The sequence below is a fragment of the Cynocephalus volans genome, chromosome 10, assembly GCF_027409185.1.
Source record: "Cynocephalus volans isolate mCynVol1 chromosome 10, mCynVol1.pri, whole genome shotgun sequence".
NCBI lineage: Eukaryota > Metazoa > Chordata > Mammalia > Dermoptera > Cynocephalidae > Cynocephalus > Cynocephalus volans.
In genome coordinates, this window is record NC_084469.1 from 110,135,574 (window position 1) to 110,148,229 (window position 12,656).

Here is a 12,656-nt window from a genome sequence, read left to right on the forward strand (position 1 = left end):
AATGCATATTACCGAGTGCAAGAAGCCAATCCGAAAAGGCTACATACTGTACGATTCCAACAACATGATATTCTGGAAGAGGCAAAACTATGGCAATGGTAAAAAAAAGATCAGTGGTTGCCAGTAGTTGGGGAGAGAAGAGTAGGGGGGAATAGATGGAGCAACAGAGGATTTTTAGGGCATACCACATGTGACACTATAATGATGAATACCTGTCATTATACCTTTGTCCAAACCCATAGAATATACAATAGCAAGAGTGAACCCTAATGAAAACTATGGACTTCACGTGATGATGTATTAACGGTGGTTCATCAATTGTAACAATTGTGTCACTCTGGTGAGGGATACTGACAATGGAGCAGGGTCTATGCATGTGTAGGGGCATGAGTTATACTGGAAATCTCTGTACCTTCCTCTCAATTTTGCATTGAACCCAAAACTGCTCTAGAAAAACAAAAAAAATCTTTAAAGAAATTCAGAACAAAACTTTAGCAAACTGGGTCCAACAAAGTATGAAAAGAATGATATATCATGACTAAATGGGGTTTATCTCAGGAATTCAGGATTGGGTTAATATGCAAAAATCAATTAATGTTATTCACCACATTAACAAACTAAAAGAGGAGAACCATATGATCACCTCAGTAGACACAGGCATTTGGCAAAATCCAACATTCATTCCTGAGGAAAACACTCTCAGCATCCCAGGAATACAAGGAAACAGCTTCAACGTGATAAAGAGCATACATAATAAACCTACAGCTAACATATGCAGTGGTGAAAAACTGAATCACCAAAAGGGACAAAACTGGAGTTTTGATTTCAAGAAACTATTATAAACCTGTAATAATCAAAATGGCACGATACTGAACAAAGAATGCCTAATTGATCACTGGAACACAATAGAGAGTCCAGAAATAGACACTTGCATAGACGGCCAACTTATTTGTGACAGAGGCACAATGGCAATAAATGCAGTGGAGAAAGGAAAGACTTTCCAACACATGGTGCTGAAATAATTAAATATTCATATCTAAAAAATGAACTTGAATCCATACCTCACACACGATACAAAAATGAACTAAAAATGGGTCATAGATCTAAATGTAAGCCTAGAGCTATAAAAATTGGGGAAGAAAGCATAGGAGAAAAATATTGTGACCTTATGCTAGGCAAAACCTTCTTAGACATGACACAAAAAGCACAATCTATAATTTAATGAGCAGGTAAATTGGACTTCATCAAGACTAAAAACTTCTGCTCTTCAAAAGATATGATTAAGAGAATAAAAGGTCAAGCCAGAAACTGGAAAAAATCTTTGCAAAAAGTCTAGCTGATAAAGGAATGGTATCCAGAACATAAACAATTCTTAAAACTCAACAAATAAAAAACCAAACAACCTAATTTATAAAATGGCAAAGATTGACAAAGACAGTTCATCAAAGAAGAAATACAGATGACAAACATAAGAAAAGATGTTCAACATGATTAGTCATTAGGGTAATGCACATTAAAACCATAGTGATAGTCACAATACACACCCGTTAGACTAAAATTAAAACAAAAAACAAAAAACAAAAAAACCCCTAACAATACTAAGTGTTTGTGAAGATAGAGGAATTGGAGCTTTCATACACTGCTGATGAGAATGGAAAATGCAACAAATACTTTGGAAAACAATTTGGCCATTTCTTAATAAGGAACATGAGGAGACTTTTGTGGATGATAGAATGTTTACTATCTTAATAATGGTGATGGTTTCTCGTGTCTATACATATGTCGAAACTTACCAAATTGTACACTTTATGTATGTGCAGTTTATCTTATATCTACCTCTCTGAAGCTACTGAAAACAAAAAGCTCTACTGCAGGAACAAACATCTAAGACAATGACAGGGACACAGAAAAAGAAGGTTAAAATGTGATGCAGGATAAAGCTAGAGGATGGAGATCTTCAACCTTATAGCAATGAGAAGTGACAGCTCAGTTTGAAGCAAGGAGGTATGATAAACTGTGAATTTTAGGGAACTTATAATTATGGTTGCAGAGCAGACCCTCGTTGCAGGAGGTAGGGTAGCACAGGAAACAGTTCTAAGGTTACAGCAGTATTCCAGGTGGGAGAAAATGGTAACCTGACCTTGGGTAAAGGCATTGGAGAGAAGCAAAATCCACAGTAAGAGTGGGAGAGCCATTCACACTGACAAAGGTACAGTGGGAATGATCACAGTGCTGTGGTTGACAATATACAATAGTTGTATATAGTGTACAATATACAATAGTTCTCATTCTATTTTAATATAGAGCATATTTCTGAGATGAACAGCACTATGGCACATCAGTGCTCTATGGTACAGTGCTAAGTGTATAGATTACTGCAGTGTACATTACAAGGCCTTATATTTATCCAGTCATCCTACCTTTGCAATCCATTCCAAGTTGTTTGATTACCAACTTAGACTTCTTGGAGTCAGAGTAAGGCAACTCACGGTGCTCGGAGGCTGTTTCAGATGAATGGGTTAATTTATCAAGGTCGTCTACAGAATTTGTTTGTTTTTTGACCTGTAAAATAAATGATACTACTTCAAAATGTCCTCAAAACATTTAGAGCACATACTAAATGTATGGAAGCAGTAATTATCTAGCTTTGTATATGAGCAAAACACAAGTACTTTTTAAAAGAACTGATTTGTGTCAAAAAAAAAAAAATACCTCCATCAATGGCTACAGTTTCTTAATCGCTTTTTCAAAGTAATGTCTTTACAACAAAAAATTCTCTATTTTCCCACTTTACCTTTTATAATATTTTTTCAACAAAAAAAATTCTTTTAATAATTTATTTTTTATGATACCTTGTTCTTTTCCTTCGATGTTTTCTTTGCAGGCCTAAAAAAACACACAATTACTTTCAGGCATAAACAGTGAAATACAAAAAATTTCTAAAAGCATTGATTTATATACAAAATCTCGGCTACTTTAATTTATTTCTCCCATTTACAAAGTTAACAGTTAATGTAAAAAACATTTATTTTCTACAGAGAGGATTAAACTAAAATAGAAAGAGTAACATTAAAGGACAAAGAAAAAAAACTACTAATAATACCATGACAAAAAATTAAATCTAGATCCAGCTTCTCTCAGTCAAAACAAAAGGAAACACATAATGTTACTTGCATTATTTGACAGAAAGAAAAATGCCAGGTTTTCTAATTTTTTTATTTTTTCCATTATTGTCATTTTCAATAAAAACAAGCTTTTACTGCCACTAAATCTTATTTGGAAACATTACTTAAGGAATTTATCTATTCAACTGTGTATTCATGCACTCAGCAAAAACTTCTTGGACACACAATGCATGTCAATGACACTGTTGGTACAGAGAAACATGAGCCTACTTTAGAACTTTATAATCCAACAGTAATAATCTGTAATTGACAATAGTTTATCTTTCTATTGTATATAAATAAAATCCTCCCATTTTCCCCAGAATCTAAACAATGGCTAAGTTAGTACACTTGATATTTTAGAGTACCGCACAAAATCACGGCTATTCGTGATGATCCTGTCAAAGGTACTGTAATAATACACAGTCATCAAGAAAGGATTAAATTCTACTCAGTAGGGACTATTTATATCTTTCTTATTTCATAATTTTAATAATCTATGTATGATAGTTTAACTACTAGGTTACCATGTGCATGTTCAATTACATTAGAATATTCCATTTCTGAACCAGTTATGAATCAACGACCTCTTATCATAAACTGTATATGAATAGTAGGTCTAAGGACAATTAGTTTACTATACATACTTAAAAGAAAATTCCTCAAGCTTTCTAGTACTTAGAAATGCAAACAAAATTAAATTTAATAAACATGTCTTTCTGTACTAGATCATTTCTAATGACATACAAACATACTCTAAAACTTCCCTTTTAAAATTAAAAGAAAACTCCCTTGATCCCCACATTATTCTTCACTTATCAACTCTTCCTCTATTGCCTTTCACAGTAAACTTTCACTAATGAGCTGTCTACACTTATCCAATACAGTCAGGCATCCACAGTGACCATTTATTGGAACTGCTCCTTCTTAAAGTCACTTATCTTCATCTTAACCAACCTTTCACCAGCAGTGATAAAGCTGAGTATTCTCTTGCTTTGGCCTACAGATTACAATATCCTGGCTTATTTACAAAAATAGTGAACACTGTTAACATTCCTTCACAGAAAAATAAATAATGTATAGACTTTACCTTCCATCGTCCTGATCTATTTTACCTAAACAGCTGTTAACATTCACTTGTAGTGGACCACCAGTTAGTGAATCAGCCTTCTCAAATGTTGGTGTAATCACAGATTCTTTTGAGGTCCATTTTTCATTTTCATTTTTCTTTCCTTCCATCATATGCAAGGCAGGACTTCTACTTTTAAAAAATTCCATAAAAAAGCCAAAGTTTTCTAATAATTCTACTGACCAAGAATAAAAAACATCTTTTCGGTAAAATTCCAACTCTTTGCCATCTTAATTCATTTATTAATTCACAAAACAGTCATGAAATACCAACTACTTATAGGAAATGTATAGTCCCTGCTTCAAAAAATAGGCAAATATATAATTATGATACAATGTGATATATGAGATACACATAAAGTTATGTGAGGATAACAATGGCTTTACAGAAAAGATAAAATATAAAAGAGGAGTTTACCACACACAAAAGCAAGAGAAAACCATTCTACATAGAGAATAGAATGGAACAAGGCACATGGACTCAAGGTGTTTCCTAGGAACTTGAGAGGGAAAGAGTAAAATACACAGAAGTAAATATTGAGAGATGAATGCTCCACTAAACTTGAATGCTGCACTAACAAATGAGCTATCTGCCTAAAAGCAATGACTATAACACGGAGTAATAACAAGGAGTAAAACTAGTAATAACTAGAAGCGTGCTACATTTTTGGTTTTGTTTCTAAATAATGTTTAATTTAAATGAAGTTTTAAAAATAGCATGAGGCACATAACACACGAAAGAAGAAATCAGGGAAGCATCTTACTTTCAAAATATCCATCTCCAACTATATATTTTTCAAAAACAGCATTATTCTGATTAGTTATGATTTTGTTTGGAAATAAAATGATTTGGTAACTTTAGTACAATTTTAGCCTAGTATCTAATCCTAACATAAAAAGTTGGATTTACCAATAGAAAATTGTAATTACTTTTTTATCGAATAAACACAAACATAAAATATCATTATCATATACCTACAAAAATTTACAAAGAGACCGAAATTTCCCACTGGAGATTATTATGTTAGGATTTGAGCATAAGCTCCCAAAAGTATCAGAAACAAAAACAAAACCAGCAATTACTTACTAAAACAAAGTTATGTACATAACTCTTCTAGTTAAGACTAAGCACCTAAAAAAGGGGAGGTTTTCCTGCAAGCAAGCAATTAGTGAACATTTTCTCTTGACCCAATCTTCAAAAAGTACATCAACAAGTCTAGAATACAAAAATATTTTTCATTTTGAACACAGTTGATGGGAGGCAACTTTTAAACAAAAAACTCAAAGTTGCCACAGACTTAGGAAAGAACTGCCCTGTAGCCATGGTAACAAATAGCCAACCAGGACCAGTTTTAAATCTATCCAATCAATCAGTGACCACTGGCCTCACTCATCAACCAACCAATGTCAGCCTCATCTTTCTATAAGATAGCCAATCAGAAACAAACTCACTATAATAGGCAAGCCTCCCGGTGCCAACCAATCAAGCAACAGTCTCACTCACTCTGATGACCGTGTTGCTACGGATGATGTGAACCCACTTATGCCTCTGCAAGTGCCGATCCTTCTACTCCGCTCTGCCCCAAACCCCACACGAGATCAGCAAGCTGCTGTCAGAAGAGCCAGTGCCTGACCACCATAGCTGTCTCTTACTATAAAAAGCAAGAAATTCTGTCGTTTTCAATCAGATATTGAAGGCTCATAATGCTTTGGCAACAATGTTTTAAGTTCATTAATTTACCAACCTTATATTTTATTTTTCTTAATAAAAGTAAATGAAGTTGGCAATTCCTTTGATCATTTTATCACAACTAAAACTATCATCAATACCAGTAAAAGAATAAAGTGAGTAACCCCAATATCAGGCCTTTCACCTGAAATGGAAAAACGTTAATATAGAGAATATAGCTTATTAGAAAGAACCACAGGAATCTAAACAATGCATGGAATTGCTAGATACAGAACGGTCAGAACGGACTAATGTCAAACTTTTGTTTAAGTCAGATCAAGTCTAGTGTTCAAAACAACACACCCAGGGGTAAACTCCATTCACTTGTCTAATAAACACTTACTGAGCAGCTGCTTCTATGCGAGGCCTTTTTCTAGGTACCGAGGACACAGCAGTAACAATGGAAACCCTACTCCTGAGTGAAGTGAGCACACAATAACAACAAACACCACAGGGAGGTAAGACACACAGTATGTGAGGGGAGAAAAGCAGAAGCAGGAGAGAACATTTGCATGTGTTGTAGGGGTGGGGGTGGGGGTGGAAATCTTAGAAAGGCCAGAAAAGGTCTTGCTGAGAAAGTGGATTTTAAGTAAAAAACTAAAGGAATGGAAGGAGCAAGCCAGGAGGAGATGTGAGGCAAAAGCATTCCAGGTAGAGTGAACTGCCAAGTACTGAGGTACACCTGGGGTGTTTAAAAAGTAGTAACAAATTCAGGGTGACTAGAGCAGAGTGAAAGGGATAGAAAAAGAGAAGCTTCAGCCAGAGAGAGAGGACAGAGGTCAGATCATGTGTTGCCCTGTACATATTAGGAAGACTATGCATGTACTCTGGGTGAAATGGGAGGCAAGAAGAAGGCTTTGAGCAGAGAAATGACAGCATCTGACTTACATTTTAGTAGGTCTGCTACATAAAGAATTGATGGAAAGAGGATTAAAAAAGAAACAGGACAACCACTCAGAAGCCTGTTATGCTCATCTAGACAGCAGACAATGCTGGCTTGCACATGCAAGCTGTGACTGCCTTCTGGATATATTTTGAAGGTCGACCTTACCAGATTTGCTGACAGATTAGACGTGAGGTGGAGGAAGGAGGGATGAGTCAAGGATGATACCAAGGTTTTTACAGAGAAACTGGAAGAGCTGCCATTAACTCAAGCAGAAAGACTACATGAGGGGCACGTATGAAGAAGAACATCAGTAGCTAAGTTTTGGACCTGTTATGTTTGTAATACCCAGTTGCTAACCAAAGAGAGATGTCAAGTAGGCAGTCTGATATATAGGTCTGGAATTAAAAAGAAAGATCTGGAATTATAAATTTGGAAATCAACAGCACATACAAGGTAGTAAACATCATGACAAAGAAAATCAAAGAATGAGCCCTGGGAAACTTCGATGTGTAAAAGGTGGAAGATGAGGAGACATAAGCAGACTCGGATGGATGGACTACAAAGGTAGGGGGAAACCAGGTGAGCGACTGATATCCTCAAAGCCAAGTGAAGAAAGTGTTTTGGCAGAGTTTTCCATTGGGCCAAAGATTGCTGACAGGTGAAGCAAAATGAGATCTAAGAAGTTATGCCTAGATTTATTAAAGTGAAAATCACTGGTAACTTCAAGAAAAACAATTTTGGAAGAGTGGTGTGAGTGAAAATTACTGGAGTGAGTGCAAGAGTGAATGGAAGGAAAAGTGAGTCAGTGAGTAGAGACATTTCTTTCAAGGACATCATAGTGACCTGACACGATCACAGAAGTAATTTTCTCCTTGTTTAACTGTATTTTCAATCCTTGCATAATGATTATGTAGTATGTTTGTACGCTTGAAAATATCCTAGTTGTATATTATATAAATTATATAAGGTGATTATCATTTTGCTCATGCTTATAAAGACAGACCACAGAAAGAATTAAAAGTTTCAAGGGCAGTATTTCTTGCTCAATAAAAATCATCTAACTCTAGGATATTTTATACTAGTCAAATACACAAAGTAGTCGTATTAAAATACTGAATTCTATATAAGGGAGAAAGGCAGAAAATAAATGTTTCATAAATTGAATTTTTGTAAATTGTATAATATGAGGTCACTTGTTGAAACATATAGTGTCGTGTGTAGAGAAATGTCTTATCTTTAAAAAGGAAGGACAATGCTATGCATGCAGGGTATCTTTAAAAAGATTTACTGCATTAGCAGCACCATGGGTATAGCACAGGGGTCAGCAAACTAGTGCCTGTAGAGCAAAGTCAGCCCACTGTCTGTTATTGTAAATAAAGTTTTATTAGAACACATCCATGTCTATATAACTTATTCTCTATGAAATATTACAGACTGTAAGAACAGAGACCTTATGGTCCACAAACCATAAAATATTTATTATCTGCCTCTTGACAGAAAAAGTTTGCCAATCCCTGGTTTAGTAGATCAAATATCTTTTGATGTGTTTTAGTAGGTTTTACCCAATACAGTGAAATGTTTATATGGAGTATGGACCCCATGTGCAGTCCCTTTGCAACATTCAGATTGACTGTCCAATACTGGAACACTTATGCATTGGGAACAAAAAACGAGAATCCAATAACTAGCAATTATGTTGGTAAAAAGGTGGAGGGTCAGTGAAGCATGTAGTTTCCTTTTAAAACTCAGCAGTTACTACAACTATACTAACAAAATTTGCTTGAGATGCATCATCACACTAAATGCTTTAAATATACTTTAATTGTGGAATAATGAGTACACTATAGATCTTATTTTTTCTTAAATGGCTGCATACTCTATTACTTTAAGGGTATGACAATTTACTCCCTTATTGATGGGTATTTGGAGTATGTCCAACTTTTTGGTACAACAATGGTATAATAAATAGCCTTAACATACATACATTATGTACCCTATATATATTACATATACAGACCTATTGCATTTTATATATAATATATAATAAATGCCTGTAACATGTGTGTGTATGTGTTTCCACAAGTGGTGTTTTCCTGTAGGATCTAGGCTCATAAGTGAAGCTGTTAGGATACAGGGATGATGTACTGTATTTGAAATTTTGATACATGCTACTAAATTACCCTTCAAAAAGGATTTACCAATTTCATTTACCAATACTGTATGAAAAGTCTTTTTCCTCACATTTGCTGGTTGTTGTTTTTTAATAAAGTATGTATCACCGTGAATATAAAAAAATGGTAACTCATTGCTGCTTAATTTGCATTTTTCTCATTACCAAGCAAGGTAGGCTACCCCTAGTAAAAGTATAAAATTTGTTAATGATGAATATTAGCTCAAATATTGCTCAGTGGACACAAAGAATGATTGCATATTGTAATGATGAATAAGCTAACTATACCAATCTAACCACCACACGTTCTACACAGTTGTTGAAAATCAACGTTGTACCCCATGTGTATGTATAATAAAAAAAAATAACGAAGAATTAGTTTAATAAAACAATCATAATTATCTACCCTTAAAATTGCCATAGGCTTACCTATCACACTTTTCATTCTCCTCGATGGGAAATTGCTGGTGATCAGTTCTCCCATTCTTTCTTTGTTGAATTAATCCATTATCAGTAGCAGCAGCAGCACCATCACATAGGTTTTCTGATATTTTTGTTTCATTACTTTTGTGCTTCTTTTCTTCATCAACCTTTAAGGAAAGTTACTTACTAAAGATAATTGCCATTACTTTATTCAATAAAAAGACCTTTATGTTTTTATTAATTTTATCACTTGATTCAGTTTGTCATGATTTCAGTCAATAAAACATTTTTGTGCTTACTTTAATTTTATCATTACAGGTCATTGAAATGTTTGTAAATTCTGCTTCATTTCTGTTTGAATGAAAGAAACAGGATTTTCCAAAATTCCTCCAAGGAAATGAAATAGGTTAGAAAATTATTGTTCGTGCTCTAACACACACCCATTCTGGAAGGTATGATTCTCTTAACAAGCAGTTGAATTGATTTTATGGCCCCATACTCTCTCTGAAGGTAGACACGGAACTCAATTAGAAACCACAAGGCAGAATAAATCTTTAACCTTGGTTTTAGTGATCAGCAATATGAAAATTTTGAAACACTGGGGGTGACTGCTCCTCAACATGAATCCAACTCAGTGGCCATAACATTTATTTTGTTTACAGTTTCAACTGCTTCATGATATAAATCAGTACGTGATGTTACCTTCTTTAACATGTAAGGAGATTATAAAAATGGAAGACCAAACAATATTGACAAAAATGTTTGCCTTACTTCCAAGGATAAAATTTAGATAGAAGTTACTATAGATTCCAAGAATATTTAAAATTTTAAAACTAGTTAAAAAAATTTTTTTACGTTAAAGATTAAATAATCAATTGTAATTTACTGATTCTAAAAGGCTAGCCAAAGGTAATTTCATTTGGACTATGCTATATCACTAAAGCAAAGCAAACAAAACTCAGCCAGAAATTTAAATATTTACTTACCTGTGGCTGCTTATTTTCATTTCCATCAAGCCTTTCTTGCTCTTTGTCTGCTGTCATTCTAAAGTCTTGTTCTGCTGAAAAACCTATATATTTAGTTAAAAAATACTACATAGCTTTCCCCAGATAAACAGGTGTCTCTCTCCTTAGGGCACTTTATCCATTTTTCTACAATATCATTACCACCTGAACTATAAATTATTCCTTTACATGTCTATCCCCTTTGCTCCTAGACTGTAGAAGACAATATTTTAAATCATAATTGTATAAACAGTCTTCATTTATTTCACTCAATTATTATTTGTTGAGTTCCTGCTCCTTGCTAGGCACTGGGTATAAAGTATATAAATAAAGGGTATCAAGAATGGCTTTTCTAGAGATAATGCCTGAACTGAGACTTAAAAAGGGAGGTTAGATACAGGCACACAATGGAGCCAGCTGAGAGGCCCAGGTGTCCTGAGATGGAAGTTGTGGGCCCCAGCCCCACCCCAGCCTGCAACCAGACCTTAGAATGTACTCATTAGCCAAGTTTGTTTCTTTGGGGTGTGTGACTTACCTGCTCATGTCCTTCACCAATTTCTGCTTAGATTTTTCTAAATTGTTTTTAATAATTCTTTTTGCAACTAAAATGGGGGTTTGGGGGTTAGCCAGATTAAAAGATGTAGAGAGCAGGAAAGGATGAGAGTATGCCAGGCAACAGAAAGAGTGGGAGAGAAGCATTAAGTTGGGTATTTGTCTAAAACTTGGGGAAAGATGAGGAGGGCATCCCCAGCAGTTCAATAATACTGGAGAAAAGGGCAGGTGGGGGAAAGGGCTAAAGATGGAGAGTTAGGCAGCAATCAGATTATGAAAGCCTTATGTGTCATTTAAAGATGCTTGGATATGAATGTTCTAAAGAGTGGTAGTGGTTCATGGTCATATCAGCAACATAGATAGATAGTCCTAATTGCTTGGTGGGTGGGGGGGATGAATTTTAGGGGCATGTGAATAAATGGAGGGAGACAAATTAGGAGGCAATAGTGCCAAATAAAGACGCTGCAAACCTGGACTGACTTTACTATTCCAGAAATACTTCTGTTATAAAATTATCAGTGCCCATTATAGAAGGAGTTTGTATTAAATGAATAAGTGTATAAATCTGGGTCCCTGGAGAACTAGACTCTGTTCACTACAAAAGGTATCAAATGAGAAGTGAAGTCATGGTCGGTTTCAGTTGCCATCTGCTTATGTGGCTACAGCTGCTTTACAGGGGTTTACTCACATGTTCTGTTTAAAAATTCGTTTCTTGGCTCAACCAAGCTCATAAAGAAATAAGACCAAACAAGTCACCCATATAGGTAAATGACTTTGGATTTATACCTTGTAGTCACTACTTTAGGAGGTAATTTTAACCATCTGTAAAATAGAATGTTAACTCTACAGGTAAAGAAAGAAAAATAAAACAATAGGAATGAAAAATTATTCCATAATTTATTACTACAGACCTGATTATGTGACTCATTAAGGGCACTGAGTTAACTGGTATCTAAAGGAGAACACATACTAGATGCAGTTAATCAATAGCCTGGGTGTCCTAGTAGAATTAAAATTCATTTTTATATATTATTTTTAAGTGATACAGCACTTCTTAAAACCAACATTCCTTGTGAACTATTATTCATTAAAATAAGGTGATATACTGAACACAGCTGGGGAGATAACATAAAGCAAATTCTCAGTGTTTCCCCATCATGCTGGAAAACTCAATTCTCGAATACATAAAGTCATACAAATTAAAGAAATAACTTAATATTGGGCTTTAGCAGTACTTCTTTTAGTTATATGGCATATACTTATAACTAATAACTGTGAATTCAGAGCTGTAAAAAGGAAGCAAAGAAACAGCACTGCATTTGAGTAGGCAATCTTTAGTTCATACCTCAATTACCCATCCAGTCCCCAAATTATAAATATAATCCAGGTGCACAGTCTCAAGTTTATGCTACATATATGCCTAAACAAAAAATTACTCTTTCTCCTAATTCTTTTCGGTATTTACATGCTGATTTGGGTAGAAGAAAAATACAAATACCTTGCTAAAAGGTACTCTCTTTGGTTGCAGGTTGCATAAGAGGAGTAAACACAAAGCAAATTTTGCCACAAAAAGATTTTTGAAAAGTCAGATCTATAATGT

At 34.7% G+C, this 12,656-nt stretch overlaps 1 protein-coding gene across 1 annotated transcript in view; it reads right to left on the reverse strand.

Moving 5' to 3' along the window:
* LOC134387676 (ankyrin repeat domain-containing protein 26-like) overlaps nucleotides 1-12,656 on the reverse strand; it is a 209,311-nt gene that overhangs the window by 14,787 nt on the left and 181,868 nt on the right. Inside the window, 5 exon segments of the mRNA XM_063110074.1 lie at nucleotides 2,421-2,562; nucleotides 2,853-2,886; nucleotides 4,255-4,422; nucleotides 9,507-9,667; nucleotides 10,487-10,560. Of these exon segments, the coding sequence (XP_062966144.1) occupies nucleotides 2,421-2,562; nucleotides 2,853-2,886; nucleotides 4,255-4,422; nucleotides 9,507-9,667; nucleotides 10,487-10,560 (579 nt within the window).